The 25133-nt window shown below is 51.4% G+C and overlaps 1 protein-coding gene across 1 annotated transcript; it reads left to right on the top strand.

Moving 5' to 3' along the window:
- Positions 1 to 589: 589 nt before the first annotated feature.
- PMVK (phosphomevalonate kinase) lies at positions 590 to 9314 on the top strand. The gene is made up of 5 exons (XM_077156313.1): positions 590 to 939; positions 2859 to 2922; positions 5153 to 5305; positions 7668 to 7797; positions 8851 to 9314. The coding sequence occupies exons 1-5, from the start codon at positions 845 to 847 to the stop codon at positions 8985 to 8987; spliced, it is 579 nt and encodes a 192-aa protein (XP_077012428.1). The 5' UTR covers positions 590 to 844; the 3' UTR covers positions 8988 to 9314.
- The last annotated feature ends 15819 nt before the right edge of the window (positions 9315 to 25133 follow it).

The following is a 25133-nucleotide window of genomic DNA, read 5'->3' as shown; positions in this document are numbered from 1 at the left end:
TTGACTCCGGATAAAACTCGCTACTCTCGCGCCAGAGCGGCTTCAGCCCCTTTGGAGCCTGTACTCTCGCTCTCACCCACGCCACCCCAAGCCCTCTCGCTTCCAAGAACTTCCGGAGAGGAGGCTGCTCTGTAAGAGGGGTGACAGCTTTGTCGCTGGGTTTAAAGGGCCAAATCGTAGCGGCTTCTCCAGTTATAAAACCTATTTAATAATAAAATAGCGTGGGTTCGACTAAACCCCGCCCCTGATATGACGTCACCAAGCCCCACCCTCCGCGCCGTCTCTTCTTCGGAAAGATCCATTTTCACCGTCGGGGGGGAAATCTTGGTTGCTTCAGCACATACATTATAATACATACGTAAGAAAAGTCGTTGTGAAAGATTATTCAATAATATAAGTGATAAGTTTTTGGTAATGTTTTCAGTGTTCTGTGGGAGGGAATGAGAGATTTACCTCAGGAAATTTTAAGACTTCATCCCCCGTGGAGGAAAGGAGTTGCGTCCAATTCACCGTCTGCTGTCAGTTGAGGAGGCGTGGCTATGACGTAAGGTTCTGGGCGTGCTTGGACTGTTCTAAATGAATTCAGGTGGGGGGGCATTATTTAGGGACACCCTGAGAATAAGCCTTCTTTCCCTCCATCTTTAATTTGCTTACGCATCCATTAAAATGCATAGCGTCATATATGTGGGCTGTCCGTCCTCTCTCCAGCTCTGGAGAAGGGGGGAAATCCTTAATGTCCCTCCACCTAGTGGTCGCGCCTGCCTCGCGCCAGGTGGCGGAATTTAGGGGTGGGGAGCGGCGTCCGCTTTAGGATCGCCCGGCGTGGCGGCCCCGAGGCGGCCCCATGGCCTCCCAGGCCGGCGCTCCGCGGCTGGTGCTGCTGTTCAGTGGGAAGAGGAAATCCGGGAAGGACTTCGTGACCGAGGCGCTGCTGAGCAGGTGTCGGTGGGGCGGGGACGGCGGGGCCCGCGTCCCGTGGCCCGAGGGGCGTGCTGGCGTGGGACGGGGAATTTCGGAGCTGCGAACCTCCGCTGGCCAGGCGCGGGGGGCGGTGGCAGATTGCTGTCACCACGTAGGAACGGCAGGCTGCACATGCCCACCTGAAAGAATCCGACCGTAAGCTGTAGGTCTTTCTCTCCAAGAAGCATTAGTAGGAGTTGTTACCAAGGCACTCGCCATACAGGATTCCTGCCCTCAGCACGGCGCTGGGCGGTCACCATTAAAGATGAGGAAACTGAGGCACAGACGATGATTTGACTCAGACCCACCGAAGAGCGCCTGCCTGCAAAAGCAGGGTGGCTGTCCTCATCACTCTGCCTCATAGCTGGCATTTATTGATCCTTTACCATGTGTCAGGCGCTGTGCATTTGCCATCCCATTCATTTCTCATCATCTCTTGTTAGGTACTTGGTGATATTATTTCGTTAGTATCTCCATTTCACAGATGAAGAAACTGAGACTCTGAAAAGTTAAAGCAAAACAAAACAAAAACTTGCAAAGTCACAAAATTAGTAAGTGGCAGATCCACTTTTCAAATTCAGTTTTGTCTGGCTCCAAGGACCATGTTTTTCCCTACTTTACTTCACTGCCTCCCAAAATAATAGATTTTGCTTAGTGTTCTCTCTCAAAGCAAGATGTTCAGGCTGGAATCATGGTTTTTTTTTTTTTTTTTTGGAATCATGTTTGCTGGGTGTGAGCTGGGAGACCAGAGGAGCTGGGGAGAGGGGATTGGGGTCCTCTCCTCTTGGAAGCCTGTGTGGTGGGGGCACGAGGAAGCTGATTTTGGTACCACAGGGGTTCTAAGAGGTCATAGCGGAGCTCAGGGCAGATGTTGCCACCTGAGTCTTCAACCACCAGCAAGGCTCTCACCGTCTGCTCCCTAAGTTGCCTCTCTCCTTACTGCCCCCCCCCCCCAAACCAAATAGTGGTTAGAAGCATAGCTTCTGGGATTGGACTGCTGGATTCAAATCCTGGCCCCATTGCTTATCAGTGTCTGGTCTTATCCAAGTTACAATACACTCTACCTTGATTTTGTCATCTGTAAAATGGGGATAATAACAGGGCAGTTGTAAGGATTCAATGCTATAGTGCATGTGAAGGGCTTAGAACAATTTTGCACCTAGTAAAGGTGCAGGAACTAAATGCTGATGATTAGTTTTATTTTACCAATACTGGCTTTGCTACTTCCAGTGTTGCTTTGAGTGAATGGGTTCTGCCCACTCAACCTCAGTTTCCACATCTGAACAATGGAAATAATTGTTTCTGCCCATACCAGTGTTTGAGTGTATCTCTGAACATCTCAAGGCCACAGCAGGGATTGTACATTTTATTCACATTTAAATCATCTTGCTCCAAACACAGTACCTAATAAATGTTTGGTTGGGTAAATTTAATTTGTTTAAGCATCAATTAAAATGTATCAAGACTCATACAAATGTATAGAGACATATACACAACTGAATGAATGTGTCCTGTATGTTGTGGAGACCAAGGCATTTGGGGCTGAGATACCCCTGGCTGGGGTTCATGGACCCATCAGTGACCTGGTCCAGCTGTCCTATCTCCAGCATGGGTATTCCCATTGTAATTATAATTTTATCACAGAACAGCTGTTTCACCTATTTATAGTTTCAGGCTCATTCACATAGATTTGAGTTCCACAATAGTCCCATGTGGGAGGCAGGACAGAAACTGTTATTCCCATTTTACAGATGAGGAAACGGGATCAGGGAAGTGAAGATCTCCTAAAGTCATGAAGATTCCAGTGGCAGAAATGGGACTTCTACCCAGACCTCTAAACTCCTCTTCTGAAACTTGGAAACTCTAGGCTAACTGGGTTCTGATCTCCCCATCTGCAGGCTTGGAGCTGACGTCTGTGCTGTGCTCCGGCTCTCTGCTCCACTTAAGGAGCAGTTTGCTCAGGTAGGTGGGGTTCCGTGGCGTCCGATGGATTGGGGGAACCGAGATCCCAAGCTCTGATGGCTGTAGCTGCCACCTGAGTCACGGGCATGACCTGGTAACGGCTGCTGGCACGGCAGTGGCCAGCTCTCAGCAGTCTGTGGGTGGACGTCTTGTGATCATTTGCAGCCCAAGCTGCTTTCCCGCTAGCTTTAGTCACTTCAGGCCACCTCCCCAGAATGTTCAAAAAAGATGTCCACGAAAGACTTTGGGTTGGAGTTGGCAGCTTCTGATGCGTTGTGACTAGTGAGGGTCACATACGTCCCCTTCTCAAAAGATATGACACCTCATGTCACTGCCCTTCACCCGCAAGCTGGCCTGACACAGGCCCTGAGATTTTCCCCTTAGAAATTTAGTCACATGAGTTGTCAAGATCTGATGGTAACTGGAGAAAAGAAGATGTAGGACTGTGTGTATAGAATGCTACATTTGTAGAAAAATGGTAAAAACAATTGTACGTATTTGCTCATCTGTTCATTAATTTAACAAATACGTGTGGGGTGCCTGCCCTGCGGTGGGCACTGGGCACTGGTCCAGGTGCTTGGGATGTGCAGATGCCTTGGAAGGAGACGGAAGAGGCATTGGGAAAAAAAAGGAACTCTTCCAATTGGGTCCTAGAACCTCAGGCTTCAGGAGGGGAACCTGGATGGCGAATCAGTTTCCTGCACAGAGAAGAGGCCCCGTGTCACCTATGTTCCTGTCCGCACCCTCTCTGCATCCCTTGCAGGGACCTGTACTCACTGCCTGTTTGTCAGGCCTCTCGGTCCGTCCCCCCTTCCATACGACAGTCCCACCTCCATGGGAAGCCTTCTCCTGCCCCATTGGGGGTCTCCCACGAGCTACACAGACCCATACACAGCTGCAGCCTGCTGAGGCTTGGGGGTCCCTGGAGATAAGAGCATTCGTTTTCAGATTGTTTGGGGGCATCTTTTCCAAGTGAATCAGATGCAGGAGAACCTTGCGTCTAGTGGGCAGACTGGGAGTAGCTCTGCGGAGGGCGGGGAGGGGAGGGGTGGCCCCGTGGGCCTGTGCACCCTGCTGCACCCCAGGGCAAGAGGGAACAGTTTGAAAGCAAATAATCTACTTCTGGGGTTCCCAAATTAGGCCCCACTCCAGACCTACTGAGCCAGACTCTCTGGGAAGGGGAGAGCCCAGGAGTTTGTATTAAAAAACCTCCAGTGGGGACTCTGACAGCGCCAGCCTGCCCCAGCTGTTTGGAAGTTCAGCGCCACTCCACCCCCCACTCCTATTAAAAAACAAAACCCAAATAAAACATTAATACATTGATTTCTTAAGTCACAATGGGAAACATAACTGGCAAGCAGATTGGGATGCTCCTGGCGGCCACGCTTCTCCCTTGGCAAAGAGCACCTGAGAAAGTGGGGGGCTGCGGCTGTGCTCAGGGCAGGGGGCTGGGTAGCCATCCAGGCTGGGCACCACACCCTCAGTTTGCAGATGAACTGAGAGCTCGGGGAGGGGGGAGGGAGGCTGGTCTTGCTGCGGTGAGGCAGTAGGGGAGTTGGGACCTGAACTCAGTGCTGGGTTCCAGGCCCCTCCCTGTCCTGGGGACTTGCCAGTGTCCCTGGAGAAGGAAGGGCCAGGTCTGGGCTCGGCTCCCTAGGTGGTGAGAGTAACCCGTCCTCCCGAGGGGCCCCCTGGGACTGGGTCCTCAGGGCATGCCCAGAGCCGATAGGAGTAATGCTGTTTTAGCAAAGGTGCCAGGAATTTGGGGAAGGGGAGGGGATGAAGGGAGAGGTGAGAGGGCAGTGAAATCCCCTGGGCACTTGGATGGGGGAAAACAATGCCAGAAGGGGCAAGGGGAGGGCAGGGAGTGCAGTTTTTTTCCCAGAGTTCCCACTTAAGTTGAAGGCTAAGTCTGTGCCCAGAGGATGCAAACTAATTTCAGGATTACTTTAAGCCAGAAATAATTGGAAAGGTAAGACTGTTGAGAAAGAGAAAACCATATCGCACATTTCAAAGACAAATTGAAACATCTTCTGGATTATCCTAGCCCTTCCCTCTGTGTGAGGGTGGCTGGGATCTCTCGGGGTCCCTCCTCTGCGGGCCCTGCCTGTCCTGATGGAACGTCACCATCCCCTGTCGGCCCTTGGCTTGCGGGGAGGGCGGGGCTGATTCGACCCCTGCCTCAGGAGAGACAGACGGAGGCTGGTGACACGAGGTGTCCTTTGGACAGGAGCATGGCCTGGACTTCCAAAGACTCCTGGATGCCAGCACCTACAAGGAGACCTTCCGGAAGCACATGATTCGCTGGGGGGAGGAGAAACGCCAGGCCGACCCAGGCTTCTTCTGCAGGAGGATTGTGGAGGGCATCTCCCAGCCGGTCTGGGTAAGAGGGGCCCGGTGGCAGCATAAGGAAACCCGATTCCTAGCCCTCTGCCTCTCCCCCACGTGTATCTCAGACGTGTCCATTTCTCTCTGTCTCCGCTGTCACCAGCCTGCTTCACGCCGCCACCATCTCCCCTGCACTGTCGTGGGAGCCTCCACACCTCTGACCCCTGTGATCCGCTCACCCCACGGCAGCCAGTGTGACCCTGTAAAAACATTTCCCTCTGTTTCAGACCCTATTTGGCTCCCCATTGTTCTTATGAACCAAATCAAAATCCCTCGCGTGGCCTGGGCTCCGGGAGCTGCCCGCTGCTGCCCTTTCTCCTTGAGCTGCAGTGCAGCGCCTTCTCTCTGCTCCTCGAGCATGTCAGGGCCTTCTGGGATCAGGCGCTGTGTGTGTTCTTCCATCTGCCTGGACTTGGGTTTCTTCCCTCTTCACCTGGTTAGCTCCGGGTCAGCTTAAATGTCACCTCTTCCCTCAAGGAGTCCCTCCTGGGGCAGAGGGAGAGGTGGGCACTAAACAAATAATATAGAGCATGTCAGGTGGAGCAAAATGAAGCTGTCTCAGGCACGAAGAGGGGTTTTCTTAAGGGTGCAGGAAAGGCTTCACGAATGCAATGACCTTTAAGCAGGACCTGAAGGAAGTGAGGGAGTGAGCTGAATAGATATGTGGGAAAGGAGCTTTCCAGAAAGAGGGAGCAGCGGGTACAAAGGGCCTAGAGTGGAGCGTCCCTGGCCTGTTTGAGGATCCTCCGCGGGTGAGGGAGGGTGGTGGGAGATGATGTCAGATCTTGCAGTGCCTGGGGAGGAACCCTGGGTTTTACCCCGCGCTGGATAGGGAGTCGCTGGAGGGTTGTCAGCATGGGAGGGCCTGAGCTGCTGGGTGGAAGATGAGGGAGTAAGGAGGGGAGCCAGTTAGAGGCTCTTTGCAGGTGACACCTCGCAGTGCGCTGGCAAAGAGGAGGGAGGTCAGGCTCTCGTGCACCGGGAAGATAGCGCCAGTAGAATTTGCTGAGGGGTTGGCTGTGGGGTGTGAGGACAGGGGACGGTGTCAAGGATTTTATTCTGAGCAGCTGGAGAAATAGGGTTGTCATTTTCTGAGACAGGGAATGTTGGAAGGAGCAGGTTTAGGGAGAACCTGAGGAGCATCTCAGGTTGAGATACCTGTAGAGAGGTGCTGTGGTTACATGATGATTTGTGAGGCTGGTTGTCTAAGGTCTCCCCCTCCCACCAGGCCGTAACCTCTGCGAGAACGGGGACCAGGTCTGGTTTGCTCGCCTCGCCATCCTCAGCACCCAGCACAGCCCCTGGCACACGGCAGGTGTGCAGTATCAAACTCGTTTAATAATTGCGTGAATAAACGTGTTAGTGGCATTGGCGCAAAGAAGTCTCTTTTTTCATTGATTCAATGAATTTGCTCATTGAACACATGCTACTGAAAGCTTATTATGTGTCAGATACTGTTCTAGGGGCTGGGGAAACAGCAGCGAATGAGGCAGAGGCCCTGCCCTCATGGAGCTGACTCTAGGGATAGACAAACTGATAAATAATGATGATGTCAGAGAGGACTTAGTGCTAAGAGGAAACATAAGCAGCATATCAGGATCGAGAAGCCAGGAAGGGAGCAGATAGTCAGGGCAGTCCTGTCTGAGTGACAGCTGAGCAGAGGCCTTCAGGAAATGAGGGAGCTTCCCCTGTGATAATTCAGGCAGAGAGGAGAGCATGTGCAAAGGCCCTGTGGAGGGGTGCAGTTGGCACGTTTGGGAAACAATGAAGAAGTCTGTTGGCTGCAGCAGCGTGAACTGAGTGAACACGGGAAGAGGTTATGAAACAAGGTGCCAGCTCTCATAGGGCCCCACAAGTAAGAGGTTGGCTGTTATTCTCAATCATGGGATGCCTTTGAGAGAGTTAGTGCAGGAAACTGACAGAAATCCAATTTATGTTTTACAAGGTGCCCGGGAGGTGCTACGGGGCCTGGCTAGGGTATTTTTGATGCTGGTCTCAGGCTGGACTGGCTGATCTGATTCTTCCAAAACCCATGGCCTCTTCTTCAGCACAGCAGGGACCGACAACCACAGAACACACGTGTGCCCATGACAGAGGCAGGACGGACAGTGCAGAATGTGGACTGCGGCAATCAGGGAGGGCTCCCTGGAGGGAGGGGCCGTGTCTGTCCGTGGTGGGTGGTGGTGGTGGCGAGGAGTGGGACAGCACTGTGGTTCTGGACTCGGACATTCCCCTGGGCAACTGCTTTTGTGGAGGGGGAGAAGGGTCTTCCCCTCTCCCCTCACCTGTAGCACCCTGGGCCTTCAGCTTCCTGTCCCATGTCCTACTGGTCACCTGCTTGTGTCCTTCCCTTGCAGCTTGTGAGTGACACGCGGAGACTGTCAGACATCCAGTGGTTTCGGGAGACGTATGGGGCCACAGTGCAGACGGTCCGGGTGGTGGCCTCGGAGCAGAGCCGGCAGCAGCGAGGCTGGGTGTTCACGCCAGGTGGGCTGCACACAGCCTCTGCCCTCACTCCCCTGGGGCCTGGCCCCGCCCCATCCCCCACGCCCCAGGCCTGTTGCTGACTCCCAGGCAGCCTGTAGGGTGAGGGGTCATGGAAGGAACCTGAGAACTAGGCCTGGCTCAGGAGGGCAGGCCCTTCAGATTAACAAGAGGATCGGGAGGCTGTCCTTGGGGGTAAAGGTGCCTCTGTGACCTTGGCCTGCTCTTCTTACCTGGGCCTCCTTCCCAAGGCTGGTGGATTTCTCTGGAGCTCTGCCTGGGACCCACACCCTTGGGCCTTCACTCTGCCTTCCGGCCCTGCTGGGCCCACAGTGGTTCAGAGGGCAGGCCGTTCTGTTAGCATAGGAGCAGGGCCTGGCGGGAGAGGCAGCCCTCCTGAGCAGCGTCGGTGGACAGTTCAGAGCACAGCTCGGGCCTGCGTCCTGCCCGAGGTCACCATGGCTCAGGGAAGTTCCGCTCCAGGGGTAGAGCCACGACCAGTGGCTGCTTTGGGCACCATAAGGCAGGCCGCGTGGTCTTTCCACATGGGCTCTCGTCTCATCGCGCAGACCTTTCGGGTAGACGTGGTTACCGTCCCCGTTGTCAGCTGAGGAAGTGGGCCCAGCAATATTAAGTCTCTTTCCCAGGGTGTCAGAGCGAGTGAGAGGGGCTGGTGGGAGTCTCAGCCCTCTTTTTCTAACCAGGGCACGCCCTGCCTTCTGTGAGGACCCAGTAGAAAAGATTTAGGGGTAGAGATAGAACCCACCGGCCTGATGCAGAATGAAAACCCAGCATCCTTTTGGGTTGTCTGTAGCCTTAGATGACGCCGTCTGCTCTCTGGAGGCAGTGGCCAGTGGAGAGTTAGGTCAGCAGGGCCTGTGTGGGCTGCTGAGCTTGCTTTCCCCTGTTTCTGAGGGGGGGGATGTGCCGTCCGGGGTGGGGTGGAGCCCGGCTGGGGAGGCAGGGAGAGACCCGGGGAGGCCCTTTCCCTCTGGGCCCCGGGCCTGGGGGCTGCCCGGAGGGTTGAGGCCTGACCTCGGCTGGGCCTGTCCACAGGAGTCGACGACGCCGAGTCCGAGTGTGGCCTGGACGACTTTGGGGACTTTGACTGGGTCATCGAGAACCACGGAGATGAGCAGCGCCTGGAGGAGCAGCTGGCGGACCTGAGAGAATTCATCCGTTCCCAGCTTTAGTCGTCAGGGCCCGGGGGGCCGACCGCAGGCTGTGGGGTCCCCGATGCTGGTTGAGAGACCAGAGTCTAGACTTCTGGGGGGCTGGCGGGTGGCAGGGAGGCTCAGAACCTCTGGGGTGTCAGTTCCCAGTGGAGAGGACAGCCCTGCCTTTTCAGCCGGAGTCTCAAAGGGCAGGGATGGTGAGCTGGCTGTCCTTGGAGCAGAAATAGCATCATCTCCTGGTGCCGTGCCTGTCGGGGTCCCCGGGAGCCTCGCTTCCCTGCCCTGGTCCTAGGCCAGAGCCTCGGGCTCCCCTGTGTGGATTCTAATAAACCTCCTTGGAGCACACGCTTGGAGCTGGACACCTGTTATTTCCCAGACACGCCCCGCCGGTGGGGGGCTCCGAAGGGCTGGGGTTGTCCTGGTGGCTGCAGGGCCCCCCTGGCAGGCATGATTGGGCACTGGGGGCCCCACCTTTTGGGACAGCCTCAAGGAAGGCTCAGTGTTCCCCAGAAAGCTCCACCCACAGGCGCCTAGAGGGGTGGAGGTATCGCAGATGGGAGGTCGCCCATGGCCACTGGGAGCCCACGTCACCGCTTGGAGCCTCAGCGTGTCTGAAGAGGCCCTTGACCTTGACCTCTTATGTGCATAGCCTCTTACCTTTTCTAAATATCTTCCAGGTTCTTCCCCATGGAATTGGCCAGGAGGGTAATTTCACCTGCACTTATGCAGATGCTGAGGACTCAGAGAAGTGAAGCAGCTTGCCCAGGGTCAGGTGGTTAGTGTATGTCAGTGCTGAGTGGAACACAAGCCTCTGTCCTGAGCCAAGGCCCCTCTTCCCCATGCCTTCGGGGTACAGTACAGGCCCCCAGCTTCTCGCCGTCTTCACACCAGGCCTGAGCGCGCCACCTCTCAGGTGCTGGCTTCGTTCTCCTCCCACAACTTTTATCAGTTTTCCCGGAGCAGTGGACAGTCAAAGAAATTACATCGGTTTCCACGTTGCCCCAATCGGAATTTTGCACATTCCTGCCTGAACCTCCTCTTCCCTAGGTCACCTTTTCCTGTGGCTCTCTCTCCAGTTCTTCCAGTAAACCCGACCTGACAGCCAGCAGTCAGTGTGGCCTCTTCCCTCTCTGCTGTGCCCGGTCAGCCGCCAGGGCCTGTGATCCTGCCTTCTCCGTGCCTCTCTTCTGGGGCCCTCGTGGAAGGTGGGCTTCTCATGGCAGGTGGGCCATTCTATCTTGTTGTATCGCCAGCTTCTGGAACCGTCTTGGACCACAGAGGGTGCTCAGTAAAGGGATATGACTGATGCGTGGTCAGACAGCTGTGCAGAAGTCACACTGAGATCATGTGGGTGGTCATTTTGTGCAGCCCGTTTCCTCACCTAGCACCGGGAGGCAGTAACCCAGCTCCTGGGGACTGGGGCCCCTGCTGCTGCATCGCTGGGCCAAGCGCGCTGAAGGCAGAGTGTCTTGTTTCAGTGTCACGTGGATTGGGTCAGAAACAAGGCTGGAGCCCTCCCCAGCAAACCTGTCCTCCTCCAGCCTCTGTTACTTCTTGCTTGGAATCTTACAGGAGACGCTTCGCTGGTCTCCCGGGCTCCAACTTCTCCCCGGTTTGCTTGTATTCTCCTTGCCCCTCTCTAACCTTCAGGGTTTCGCCTCCATTTCCTCAGCCAGACACTTATGGCCTCCCGTTGTGGGCCTGCCTGGCCTCCCTGCCCTGTCTGCGGGCTGCCCCCACCGCCCTCCTGCTGCACAGCGCCTCCTGCTTGCCGCCCAGCTGCCTTGGCTCTCCTGCCACCTCTTCTCCCACCCACCTCTGCCTGTGTAGACTCCACTCTGCCTCAAGACTGGCTCAGACTCCACCAGCACCTTTCTCTTTCTCTTGTAGTACGTGCCTCCTTCTGCCTTGTCTCAGAGTTGCATGTCCACCCCGGCCTGCCCGCTCCTGGGGGCTCCGAGTGCAGAGGCCACGTCCTTCTTGCTCACTGCTGCCCCCACAGAGATTTTCTCAGACACTTCTGTTGGGGGAACTCGGTTTTTTTTTTTTAATATTCATTATCATCATAATTTCTTAGAACATTTGTATCAATTCAGAAAAAGAAATAAAAAGAAAACAGAAAAAAATTCATACATACCATACCCCTTACCCCTCCCTTTCATTGATCACTAGCATTTCAATCTAAATTTATTTTAACATTTGTTCCCCCTATTATTTACTTTTATTCCATATGTTCTACTCCTTTGTTGACAAGGTAGATAAAAGGAGCATCAGACACAAGGTTTTCACAATCACAGTCACATTGTGAAAGCTTTATCATTATACATTTATCTTCAAGAAACATGGCTACTGGAACACAGCGCTGCAGTTTCAGACAGTTCCTTCCAGCTTCTCCATTACATCTTGACTAACAAGGTGATATCTACTTAATGCGTAGGAATAACCTCCAGGATAACCTCTCGACTCTGTTTGAAATCTCTCAGCCATTGACACTTTATTTTGTCTCATTTCGCTCTTCCCCCTTTTGGTTGAGAAGATTTTCTCAATCATTGATGCTGAGTCTCAGGTCATTCTAGGATTTCTGTCCCACATTGCCAGGAAGGTCCACACCCCTGGGAGTCATGTCCCACATAGAGAGGGGAAGGGCAGTGAGTTTACTTGTTGTGTTGGTTGGAGAGAGAGGCCACATCTGAGCAACAAAAGAGGTTCTCTTGGGGGTGACTCTTAGACCTAATTTTAAGTAGGCTTGACCTATCCTTTGTGGGGTTAACTTTCATTGAAAAAACCCCAAGATTGGGGGCTCAGCCTATTGCTTTGGTTGTCCCCACTGCTTGTGAGAATATCAAGAATTCACTGACTCTGTGATTTTTTTTTTTTTACATACATGGGCAGGCACCAGGAATTGAACCAGGGTCCTCTGGCATTCCAGGCAAGCATTCTTGCCTACTGAGCCACCATGGTCTGCCCAGACTCTGTGATTCTTGATCTCTAAAAAGGGACTTTCTCCAAAATGCTTCCTCTTTTAAAGGATTCCAGTAAAGTAATCAAGACCCACCTGGACTGGGCGTGGCCACGTCTCCGAGGAGGTGATCTAATCAGGTTTCCAGGCTACAGTGCTGAATAAGGATTAGGGTCCACAAGCTGGATCAGGATTAAAATATGGCTTTTCTAGTGTACGTAATCCTTCCAAACCAGCACAGGTGGTTTCCATGGAGATGTGTCACCACCTATTCAAGGTGGGTTGCTTACTGGAGCCCTTTAAGAGGGAACTATGTTAGTTTGCTAGCTGCTGGAATTCAGTGTACCAGAAGTGAAATGGCTGTTAAAAAGGGGAATTTAATAAGTTATAAGTTTACAGCTCTAAGGAAGTGAACGTGTCCAAATTAAGGCACCCACAAGAGGTTACCTTCATTCAGGAAAGACCCATGGATCAGGAGCACCTCTGTCAACTGGGTAGTCACATGGCTGGCATCTGCTGGTTCCTGTGGGGGCCCCTCACTTTACTTCTCCAGGGTTGGTTTTCATCTCTTGGCTTCCCTTGATTCTGTCCAGGTTCTGGCTTGCTTAACATCTCATGGCAACGTCTGTGGACTCCACGCATCTCCAAACATTTGTGTCTCTGTTCTCCACATGTTGGCATCTGTGTCAGCTCTGCTGTGAAGTTTCTGTCAGCTCTGAGGCTTCTGTCATTTCTGACTGTCTCCAAAATGTTTCCTCCTTTAAAGGATTCCAGTAATCTACTCAAGACCCACCTGGAATGGGAGGAGATGCATCTCCATTGAGATAATCTAATCGAAAGTTTCCAACCTACAGAATTGAATCAGGATTAAAAGAAATAGCTGCCTCCATAAAATTGATTTAGGATTAAAACATGGTTTTTCTGGGGTGCATAATACTTTCAAACTGGCACAGGAACCATTTTGGAAAAAGTTTCAGGGCCCACACAGCCAGAGGCCTTTGGAGATGCAGAAGGAAAATGCCCCTGGGGAAGTCCTTTGAAATGAGAAGCTGGAAGAGAAAGCTAGCAGACATTGCCATGGCTTTCCCAGCTGAGAGAGAAACCCTGAACCCACTGGCCCTTTCTTGAGTCCAGGTATCTTTCTCTGGATACCTTAGAACTTTAAACTTACAACCTAATAAATTCCCTTTTAAAAGGGAATTTAAAAAGGGAATTTCTGGTATATTGCATTCCAGCAGCTTTAGCAAACTAAAACACCCTCCCACTACATGGGACAGGATATTCAGGGGTGAAATTCTCCCTGACAACAAGCATCTGGGACTTGACTCCCAGGTCTGAGCCTGGCCCTAACACTGAGAGATCAACAATGCCTTCTGGATTAAAAGGGGGAAAAGAAATGTAACAAAATAAGGTATCAGTAGCTAAGAGAATTTAATTGGAGTTAAGAGGTTATTCTGGAGGATCCTCTTTTTTTTTTTTTTAATTAATTAAAAAAAATTTTTTTAAATACTGAAAAACACCAAACAAACGCAAACATTCTTAACTTTTGATCATTCCGTTCTACATATATAATCAGTAATTCACAATATCATCACATAGTTGCATATTCATCATCATGATCATTTCTTGGAACATTTGCATCTATTCAGAAAAAGAAATAAAAAGAAAACAGAAAAAAATTCATACATACCCTACCCCTTACCCCTCCCTTTCATTGATCACTAGTATTTCAATCTAAATTTATTTTAACATTTGTTCCCCCTCTTATTTGTTTTTATTCCTTATGTTTTACTCGTCTGTTGATAAGGTAGATAAAAGGAGCATCAGACACAAGGTTTTCACAATCACACAGTCACATTGTGACAGCTATATCATTATACAATTATCATCAGGAAACATGGCTACTGGAACACAGCTCTACATTTTCAGGCAGTTCCCTCCAGCCTCTCTATTACATCTTGACTAACAAGGTGATATCTATTTAATACGTAAGAATAACCTCCAGGATAACCTCTCAACTCTGTTGGGAATCTCTCTGCCATTGACACTTCACTTTGTCTCACCTCACTCCTCCCCTCTTTGGTCGAGAAGGTTTTTTCAATCCCTTGATGCAGAGTCTCAGCTCATTCTAGGGTTTTTCTCAATCCCTTGATGCTGAGTTCCAGATCATTCTAGGAATTCTGTCCCATGTTGCCAGGAAGGTTCACACCCCTGGAAGTCACGTGCCACGTAGACAGGGAGAGGGCAGTGAGTTTGCTTGTCGTGTTGACTGAGAGAGAGAGGCCACATCTGAGCAACAGAAGAGGTTCTCTTGGGGGTGACTCTTAGGCCTAATTTTAAGTAGGCTTAGCTTATCCAAATAATTGCTTTTTATTGGAATATATTACATACAGTGAAATGTACTGATCTTAAATGTACAGGTCAGTGACTTTTGAGAAATATGTTCACCTGTGTAATGTAAATTCTCAAGATGGAGACATTTCCATCACTCTGGAAAGTTTCCTTTTAACCCTTCCTAGTCAATCCCCGACATCGCAGAGATAGCTACCATTCTGATTTCTTTTACCTTAGATTTGTTTTACCTGCTCTAGAATTTCATATGAATGGTTAACATACAATTTCAGCCCACATTTATAACGATCATTTATTTTTTAGACTTAATTGGTTTACTGCTTACTTTCTATCTTTTTATGATACTTCAATTTCCCCATTTTTGAACTTTGTCTTCTGATTCCTCTCTGGAAAGTTGTTCTCAAGTTGTCAAATATTTCTTTTAAAAAGGGTATGTGGAGGAGTTCTCAGAGCTGCCAACTTTATAGAAGAGGTTGAGAGGTATTATAGCGCCACTTTAAAAGAAAAAAAGGGTTTGTGGGTGCTAGATTTTCTTAACCTATATATGAAAAAGTGACATTCTGTTGTGTCTGCACGTGGACAGTGACTTGGCTGGCATAGAATTTATGGCCTGGCTCCACTGCTTGCCAGTGTCTAATGTTGCAGAGGCTGAGGTCACCTCGGCTTTGTTCCTTTGGAGGTAACCTCCTTTTCCTGCTTGGATGCACTGGATTTATTTATTTATTCATTTAGCCTTCGTTTTTGAAATTCAAATTTGGCATTCTCCAAGACAGAACATGGCCGTACCTAAGAAAAAAAATGTTGGCAGCTCAGTGTTCCTTGTAGAGCATTACTGAGCAGTGAGATGGAAATTGAAAGGGTATTGTACATCCAAGTGTCTGCTGCTCCAACCTGAAGCAGACACCTTGGGAGTTTGGCCTCCAACGTGTCAGGAATGCTACCTCTGTCAGATGTCTTTAGGAGCCCCTCTTTGCTTTGAGAATTTGGTCTTAGTGATGGCAAATCTTCATCCCATGAGAATGGATTTGGAATTTGAAACCACCAAAAGAAATTCGGTGCTAAATTCTGTGAAGGAGACAAGGTAAGGGACACCCCTTTTGGCCGGTAAAAATTATGCCTAAAATATAACAACTACAAAATTACCCCGAAGACAGTGCTTAGAGAAGAACTTTTTAAAGCTGTCTTATCTTCCACGATGCTTACTTGTTGCTGGGGCTTGGACCCCCGTGGCTAGGGCAGAGTGAGGGCACCTTGTCCCTTCTCCCCGATGGCTCTACAATGTACCCTTTCTCACTCTTCCACTACCCTGTCAGCAATTAAGGAAGGGGTTATTTTTTCTTTTCGATCTTCGTTTTGGTGACATAGTAAGTCTCAATAAATGTTTGTGAAGTGAAAAAATTTTCTAAGTGTTAGAAAACTACATGACCACCTAAGTTTACTTTCATAAAGTAGTCCACATTTATTAGAATGTATAAAGTTATGGTGACAACAAATCGATTCCTGTCTCATTGCTCTTATTAATCCACAGCATTGTGCTGGTAAATATTAACAATAGTCTCTCTCTGGAAAAGGAAGGAAGCTCCGATTTGTAGCGTAGGCCAATTTCTGTGGTGTAAATATTTCCATGCGGCTCATTTCAAGCTACCAATATGATTTCAGCTCACCAGCATAATTCCTGAACATTTAAAATTGGTTCTTGCAGGCTGGTCAAAGTTAGTTTCTGCACTGTAAGAATGATGTACTCTTTATTTCTCCATCATCAACAAAGAAGCCCCAATTCATTTGGTTGGTCTGTAGGCTGTTTATATAGCGTATGTCTATGCACTGTGTATTTTATTCCTCACAGCGATCCTATTATTACTTTCCCCCCTTTTTATAGCAAGTAAAATAAGGTCCAGAGATGAAGGGACTTGTCCAGCGTGGCAGGGACTTCCTGTCTGTTCCTGAATTCAGTCTGTCTGGAGCTTGCCGCCTGAAGCCCGGCACCACAAAGGGCAAGAGCGATGTCTACTCTGTCGGGTCCTGTGTTCGTGGTGTGGCGGTGGGGCTGCCTGGAAGGCCCCGAGGTCCCTGTGCTGTCCACCAGCCAACGCGCAGGCAGGGCCCAGGTCAGCCCCACTGGCAGATGAGCTGTGCCAAACGCTGGCCTTTGTCATGCTCACTTGTGACCTGATCAACAGTTGATAGGAAGTTTGGCAGCTTCTATGAGCGAGGGAGCAGCCTATCAGCTGCATGGCCTGAGTCAGAGCCTGGACAGGTCTCGTGGCTCTGACAGTCAGGGGATGCCGCGAGCGCCCCAGGCCCCTGGGGCTGCGGGAACAAAGCCACACAGACCAGGTGGCATCAAACAATTGAAAAGCGTTGTCTCACGGTTCTGGAGGCCAGAAGTCAGAACTCGGTGTTGGTGGGATGCTGCTGCCTCTGAAACCCGGAGGGGAAAGCCCTTCCTTTCTTCTCTCTGGCCTCTGGGGGTGGAAAGAAAGCCTTCCTTGGCCTGCAGTGCAGCACTTCAGTCTCTGCCTCCCTTGTCCACATTGCTCTCCTCCATGGCCGTCTGTGCCTCTCCTACTCTTCTTACAGGAAGGCCAGTCATAACGGATTTAGGGCCTACCCTACTCCAGTATGACCTCATTTTGACTTAACTAATTCCATCTGCAATGACCCTATTTCCAAATAAGGTCACCTCCACAGGTACCAGGGGTCAGGACTTCAAAATCTCTTTTGGGGGAACACAATCCAACCTGTCCAGTCTGCCGTTCCAGTTTAAGGTTTTAACCCATGTCTCCTAGGTGGGCCCCAGGTGGGTTTAGGCCTAAGCCAAAGGCTGGGGCCTTGGGCCTCCAAGGAACCGGCAGTGATGGCTCCCCCGGATATGAGGGGGTGTGTCTGCTTCCTGCTCACTTATTTTGTCTTTAAGGTTTCCAGTTTCTGGGCTCGTGGAAGGTCTGGGGTAGGAACTCGGTGAGACTTGCCTGGGAAGGTCACCGAGATAAGTGACATCCCTGAGAGCCAGTGTTGTAACAAACCTCAGAGCTCTCGTTCCAAACCCCTCATTTATGGATGAGGAAACAGGCCCCCAGGTGAGAGGGTGTGACAGAGGCGATGGCAATGGCATGGCTTCTCTCCTCACCTGGTGCTCTTTCTCCCACCGAGGGGTGTCTGAGAAAGCATGGCTCTTGTCCCTTTTACCTGAGTCCTTGGTCCAGTTTCCTGCGTCCTGGGTTTTTCCAGCCTTCCTTGAGGAGGCCAGGACACCTGCCTGTGCCACCTGCCACGTCCTGTTTGGGTAAATCAGGCCGGACCAGGACGTGGCAGCCACAGAGGTCACATCCCAGAAGGAGCCGGCCTGGCACGCTGGGGGACAAGGGGGTGGGAGAGATGGGTGCAAACCTGGACCTGCTGTTCCTTAGAGGCTGGTGCCTGGGACACCTGAGGTCAAGGTCCCTGCCCTTCTCCATGGCAGCTTTCCATCTGGGCCCTGACAGCGTCTGCTAAGTGGAGACATTCCCAGCAGCGCTGCCTCGTCCTGAGTGCCCTGGTGCATTTCCAGGCCCATCCAGCGCTGTGCCAGGGGTGGCCTCAGCGGCCCAGGCCTCCTGCAGGAGTGCTGGTGCGTTGGCGCGTTGGCACGGCGGGCGGCAGGCTTCAGGTAGTGCTCTGTGATGGGCCCCCCTCTGTGATACGCCCCCCTCTGCAATACGCCCCCCTCTGCGATGGCCCCCCTTCTGCGATACGCCCCCCTCTGCGATACGCCCCCCCCCGCGACGGCCCCCCCCTCTGCAATGGGACCCCCTCTGCGATACGCCCCTCTCTGCGATGGCCCCCCCTCTGCGATATGCCCCCCTCTGCGATACGCCCCCCTCTGCGATACGCCCCCCTCTGCGATACGCCCCCCTCTGCGATACGCCCCCCTCTGCCATACGCCCCCCCTCTGCCATACGCCCCCCTCTGCGATACGCCCCCCCTCTGCCATACGCCCCCCTCTGCGACACGCCCCCCTCTGCCATACGCCCCCCTCTGCGATGGGCCCCCCTCTGCGATGGGCCCCCCTCTGTGATACACCCCCCTCTGCAATACGCCCCCCTCTGCGATGGCCCCCCTTCTGCGATACGCCCCCCTCTGCGATACGCCCCCCCCGCGACGGCCCCCCCTCTGCAATGGGACCCCCTCTGCGATACGCCCCTCTCTGCGATGGCCCCCCCTCTGCGATATGCCCCCCTCTGCAATACGCCCCCCTCTGCGATACGCCCCCCTCTGCGATACGCCCCCCTCTGCGATACGCCCCCCCCTCTGCCATACGCCCCCCTCTGCGATACGCCCCCCCTCTGCCATACGCCCCCCTCTGCCATACGCCCCCCTCTGCGACACGCCCCCCTCTGCGATACGCCCCCCTCTGCGACGCCCCCCCTCTGCCATACGCCCCCCTCTGCGACGCCCCCCCTCTGCCATACGCCCCCCTCTGCGACACGCCCCCCTCTGCCATACGCCCCCCTCTGCGATGGCCCCCCCTCTGCGATATGTCTCCCTCTGCGATACGCCCCCCTCTGCCATACGCCCCCCCTCTGCCATACGCCCCCCTCTGCGACACGCCCCCCCTGCCATACGCCCCCCTCTGCGACACGCCCCCCTCTGCGATACGCCCCCTCTCTGCGATACGCCCCCCTCTGCCATACGCCCCCCCTGCCATACGCCCCCCTCTGCGATACGCCCCCCCTCTGCCATACGCCCCCCTCTGCCATACGCCCCCCTCTGCCATACGCCCCCCCTCTGCCATACACCCCCCTCTGCGATGGGACCCCCTCTGCGACGGGCCCCCCTCTAGCGGGCAGGGGGGTTCCAGGAACCGTGCTATGAGTCCCGCCAAGCATCAGCCAAGCGAGTAGGCAAGACAGGGAGCCAAGGCCTCAGATCATTTGGCAAAGTCACTCCCAGCACCGGAGAGAGACCGGCTCAGAGCCTGCCGGGTGGGTCCGGCGTGGAAGCCCTGGGCAGGGGAACGCATCAAGCCGGGTGCCACGTTTTTACTGTTTACCGTCTGCTTTCACGCATGTTATTTCATTTCAACCTCCCAACACCCCTGTTGTTATTTCCACTTTAAAGCAGAAGGAATGAGGACAGAGAAAGAGGAGGCGGCTTTTAGTCTAGCACCCTTTCGGATCAGGTTTGACCCGACCTTCACTATCCACCTGTGGGACGTTGAGCAAGTGCCTTTCCCTTTCTGATCCTTGATTCCTCACCTGTGGACGGGAATTAGGATACTCACCTTAAAGGGTAGCACAGTGCTTGCCCCTGGCAGGAGCTCAAGGGTGCTTCCTTTCCCTTCCCCCTGCCCGAGGTCACACCGCCAGAAACAGATTCTGGCCTGAATTGAGCTTCTATTCTATTTCCACTTTTTTTTCTTTCTCTCTTTTTCTCCCCACTTTCCTCTTTGGTATATATGAGAAAAGTTTGGAATTTTTTTGAAAATGAATTTTTATTAAGAAGTACAGAGGAAACTCAGAAATATAGGAATGAATGGGTGAACCAAGGACCCAAGCGTCTGTGGCTCGCCAGCTCTTCCCCAGCTCCTTCGGCGTCTCGCAGCCCCCTCTGGCAGGTCCACACTTGCAAAGGCCTCAGGGCAGCTCTGCCATGGTCCTTGGGGCCTTCTGGAAAGCTTTCCCCACCCATTCTCGGAGTTGGAAGTGGGGCCTATATAAGGGCTCAGCGTAAGGGCCCATGGGTGAGTTTTCTGAGCCCATCCTGAAGCCCGAGGGTGCGGCCACCTGGAATCAGCCCCAAGCGGGTTCATCGGCATTCTTTAGTGGCCTCAGTGCATTCCTTGGTGGGGGCCCAGAGTGACTTCTCAGCACGCCACAGCAGGTGGGCCCAGGAACTTCTAACCGATAACAGTGGGGACCTGGGTTGGAAATGCAAGCCAGTCATGTCCTCATCAGGGGTACTTGCTTTCCTTCTCACAGGCATCCTCCATGGGCTCCACTTTCATGACATCTGCTGGGATTGAACTTGACCACCTCGAAAATGATACATTCAGCTCCTACTAAGCCAAGCATGGGTAGCATGCCCAGTCCTTCAAGCTCATTCATTCGTTCAAACAAGTACGCATCACCCACTGCACACAATTCAGGATGGATAAGGATGGCTAAAGCCCAGCTCTTGCCCTTGGGAAATTACAGATCAATGGAGAAGACAGATGAAAAGATAAAAATGCTGGGATGCTGGGAATTAACCAGATGGGGGAATGCCGTTAAGCCAAGGTGGGTGACATGATAGGCAGAATCTATGGAGTTAGATGTGTTGAGCTCTACAAGCCAAGCCAGTCTTGGGGAACTCCTCCCTCCTGTGTCACTGCCCTTGGGGGCTCCCCAGGCACGGGGCCGGTGAGGGAGCCTGGGTCTCTGGGCACCGTTGCCTCCTGCATGCCCGACTCTCCCACCTTCTTCCCAGAGCAGCTCGAGCCTCCTCTGTGCCTTAGTGTCCCACGGCTGCTGTGACAAATCACCACAAACTTGGTGGCTCTAAACAGCAGAAATGTGTTCTCTGCAATTCTGGGGGCCAGAGGCCCACCGTCAAAGTGTCAAGGGAGCTGCACGACCCCCAGGGGCTCTGGGGCAGGAGCCCTCCTGGCCTCTTCTGGCTTCCGGGGGGTTCAGTGTTTCTTGGCTTAGGGATAAACCATTCCAACCTCAGCCATCTTCACATAGCCTGTGTGGATCTGTGCGCCCCTCTTTGTGGTCTCTCTCATCTCCATGCTGTTTCACTCTTTTTTTTTTTTTTTTTAATAAATTTTTATTATAGAAGTAATAGGTTTATTTGTGTCACTCTCTTTTTTTCTTCACTCTTGTAAGGACATCTGTGATTGGATTTAAGGCTCACCCAGATAATCCAGGGTAATCTCATTTTAAGATCTTTAAGTTAATTACATCTGCAAAGACCCTTTTTCAAATAGTCACCATCACAGATTCCAGCAGTTGGGAGGTGGCAGAGCTGTTGGGATGCCACGATTCTACCCACCCACGCTGCTTTCCCCTCAAGGTGGGGTGGGGTTTGACCTTAGGCCAGGACCAAGTCTTCTCCAAATCTTGATGCTGTGAATCCCTGGGACCCAGCATACTTGTCTACACTTGTTTTGATCCCGGGATGCAGTGACCTATGAGTTAATGAGTGCCAGTGCTTACAATGAGATGATTTAATTTTTCCAAGCACCCCAAGCAAAAGTTCCTGTGGCCTCAGCCTCAGTCTGAGCACGGCGCTCTGCTCTCCAGCCGTCTGTCCTGACCGTCTTCCCTGCACCACCCCAGGCTCTCTTTCACCCTGGCCCTTGGGTGTGCTGTGCCCTCTGCCTGGAACACGCCTGCCCCTCCTCCTCTCCGGCTCACCCCTCTTTTTGCTTTGCTTTTCTGCTGCTGTCATTGCCTTCCCTGGTTACCCGGCCCCGCTCCCCCAGCCGCTTGCAAATGCACCCACGAGGTGAGGTGTCCTTTTCTGGAATTCCTTAGCACCCCCAGCTAGCTTTACCTGCCCCTGCGACAGTCTGCTGATTGCACTCCTCACCGCTGAGCTCTGTGAGGTCGGGTCCCAGGGCCTAGCGTGGTGCACCGCGGTGCACCTCACGTGGAAGGCGGGCAGCAAACAAGAGAGTGAACCCATGACTGGGCAGGGAGCCCAGGACCACGACGGGGCTGACTTGGGACAGTTGGGTCCCTTAGCTCAGTCTAAGTGGTGGCCACACCAATGTCTCTTTTCCAGGCATCAGGCAGGCTGGGCAGATGGCGGGAGCCAGAGCTGCTGAGCCCCCACCCTAATACCCCCACATCACTCCTCCATTCCATTCTTCCTCTCTCGTCCCTCCTGCCTCAGCAGAGCGTCCGTCCATCCCTGCTTCTCTCCAGTGCCAAGCTCTCCACTAGCGCGCCATCCTCCCATCTTTGACCTTGTCACACAGATTAGCCCCTTCTCCTTTGGCTTCTCTAGCTTTTCCTTCCTTCCCTTGTCCTGAAGTAGCTTCCCTTCCATTTGTTGCCTCTCAAGTCCCATCTCAGTTCTTGCCTCCCCTTTGTAATTTGTAATTCACATTTTTTTTTTTTTGTAATCTGACCTCTGCTCCCCCCTCTGCTGAATCTGCTTCTTGAAGGCCAATCCCACGGACACAGCCTGCTTAGTTCTCATCCGCGACCTTTCTGAGCCAGCTGATGTTATCAGCCACTTCCTCTTTCTTGAATTCACTTTTTTGCTCCTCCTGCCTTTTCTATTTCCGACTCCTTCTTCTTGTCCTAGAAATACAGGTGTTCCTCAGGCCTTCACCTTCTGCTCTCTCCCGCTCCCTCTGCAAACCCACTTTGTTGTGATGACTCCCGAATCTTCCTGCATCTCTGCGTGGAGGTCTCACTATCAGAGTCAAGCTCCCCATATGCTCCGTTCCAACAGCGAATCTCTAATGGGGTTTCCCGGCTGAGAACGAATCCTCAGATTTTTGAAACCTTGGTGCACAGAAAAGGGGAAAGCTGTCACCTAAAAGTCACAGAAGTGTCTTGTTTTTTAGAGGTGGTGACTTCAGTTCACTTCTGGATCAGGAAAAGTATGTACCGTCATCCTTGGAAAAGACTGAAGTCACAAATTACCCAAGCACTCTTACTTTAATCCAGCCATCCGGTTTGGTAATGCTGGCTTTCACATAACGTTGAGACAGAGCTGTGATTCTGAGACCGTCTCACTTTTTTTGGGATTGAGGGGGTGTTTCAGTTTGGTAAAGCTGTTGGAATGCAATATGCCAGAAATGGGTTGACGTTTTTTGTTTGTTTGTTTTTTAATTGCGAAATCTTCACACACACACATTCCATACGTGGTGTACAATCAGTGGCTCACAATATCATCACATGGTTATATATTCATCACCATGATCATTTTTTAGAACATTTGTGTCATTCCAGAAAAAGAAATAAAAACAAAAAAGGAAAAAACTCACACATACCATCATTGACCACTAGTGCTTCCATCTATCCAATTTATTTTACCCTTTGTCCCCCTTATTTATTTATCCATATATTTTACTCATCTGTCCATATTCTGGATATAAGGAGCATCCGACACAAGGTTTTCACAATCACACAGTGACATAGTAAAAGCTCTACCATTATACCATTTTCTTTAAGAAACAAGGCTACTGGAACACAGTTCAACAGTTTCAGATACTTCCCTCCAGCTACTCTGTTCTAGTTTACTGGAATGCAACACACCAGAGATGAATTGGTTTTCCATAAAAGGGGATTTATTTAGTTGACGTATAGTTCTTCAGCGGAAAGGCAGCTAACTTTCAACTGAGGTTCTTTCTTACGTGGGAAGGCACAGGATGGTCTCTGCTGACCTTTTCTCCAGGTCTCTGGGTTCCAACATCTTTCCCCGGAGTGATTCCTTTCTGCATCTCCAAAGGCCTAGGCTGAGCTGCGAGTGCTGAGATGAGGTATGCTGAGCTGCTTGGGCTGTGCTACATTGAGTCTCTCATTTAAGCACCAGCCAATTAACTCAAACATCATTCACTGCAGCAGGCACACCTCCTAGCCGACTGCAGATGTAATCAACAACAGATGAGGTTCACATGCCATTGGCTCATGTCCGCAGCAATAGAACTAGGCACCTTCACCTAGCCAAGGTGACACCTGAATCTAACTACCACGTACTCCAAAACACCATACGCTAAAAAGGGATATCTATATAAGCATAAGAATAAGCTCCAGAATAACCTCTCGACTCTGTTTAGAATAAAATGAAACTTTATTTTGTCTCATTTCTCTCTTTCCCCTTTTGGTCAAGAAAACTTTCTCAATCTCTTGATGCCAGGTTCCAGCTTATCCCGAGCTTTTTGTCCCATGTTGCCGGGCAGATTTATACCCCTGGGAGTCAGGTCCCACGTAGGAGGGAGGGCAGTGAGTTCACCTGCTGAGTTGGCTTAGAGAGAGGCAACATCTGAGAAACAAAAGAGGTTCTTTGGGGGTGATTCTTAGGCCTAATTTTTTTTAAAAGCATGTTTACTGTGAAACATAACATATGCACAAGGAAAAGAAAAAAGCAATAATTTTCAAAGTACACTTTAAGAAGTAGTTACAGAACAGATTTCAGAGTTGCACTATTTCAGATTTTTCCTTCTAGCTAGTCCAAAACACTGGCAGCTAGAAAGAATATCAATATAGTGATTCAGCAGTCATTCTCATTTTTGAAATCCTGCACATTTTGAAATTCTCTGTTATAACTCATCCTTCTCCTTTGATCTTTCTCCCAATCTATAAAGATCTTTAGGTAATGTTCATTCTGACTTTTTAATGTTGAGAAGGAGTGACAGCACTAAAGAATAGAAGGATGTAATAAATTGATAGTTTTGGAGAGCTTGGTCTCTCTGGGTTTCAGAATTTATCTGGCCTAGGAACCCTCTAGGAATTATAGCTTCTTAGGCCTAATTTTAAGAAGGCTTAGCCTATTCTTTGCAGGAATAAGTTTCAAAGGGGCAAACCTCAAGATTGAGAGCTTGACCTATTGATTTGTTGTCCCCAGTGCTTGAGAGAATATCAGATTCTCCAAATGGGAAAGTTGACTGTTTCCTCCTTTCTCCCCATTCCTCCAAGGGGACTTTGCAAATACTTCTTTATTCACTGCCTAAATCATTCTGGGATTTATCGGGGCATCACACTAATGGATTGGCTTTTCCAATGGGGATTTACTAGCTTACAATTCAGACTTCTTAGGCCATGAAAATGTCCAATTCAAGGTCTCAGTAGGGTGATACCTGACCTCTGAAGATAGGCTGCTGGCATCTGAGATACCTCTGCCTCATGGAAGACACATGGCTGGCATCTGCTGGT

Source organism: Tamandua tetradactyla, chromosome 4 (genome assembly GCF_023851605.1).
Source record: "Tamandua tetradactyla isolate mTamTet1 chromosome 4, mTamTet1.pri, whole genome shotgun sequence".
Classification (NCBI taxonomy): domain Eukaryota; kingdom Metazoa; phylum Chordata; class Mammalia; order Pilosa; family Myrmecophagidae; genus Tamandua; species Tamandua tetradactyla.
Note: the sequence above shows the minus strand (reverse complement) of the source record. Positions and strands in the feature narration are given on the sequence as shown.

Coding starts and splice junctions, on each gene's coding strand:
- PMVK (XM_077156313.1), top strand. CDS start 845: ATGGCCTCCCAGGCCGGCGCTCCGCGGCTGGTGCTGCTGTTCAGTGGG. Junction 2,923..5,152: donor TTAAGGAGCAGTTTGCTCAG/GTAGGTGGGGTT, acceptor TCCTTTGGACAG/GAGCATGGCCTGGACTTCCA. Junction 5,306..7,667: donor GCATCTCCCAGCCGGTCTGG/GTAAGAGGGGCC, acceptor CTTCCCTTGCAG/CTTGTGAGTGACACGCGGAG.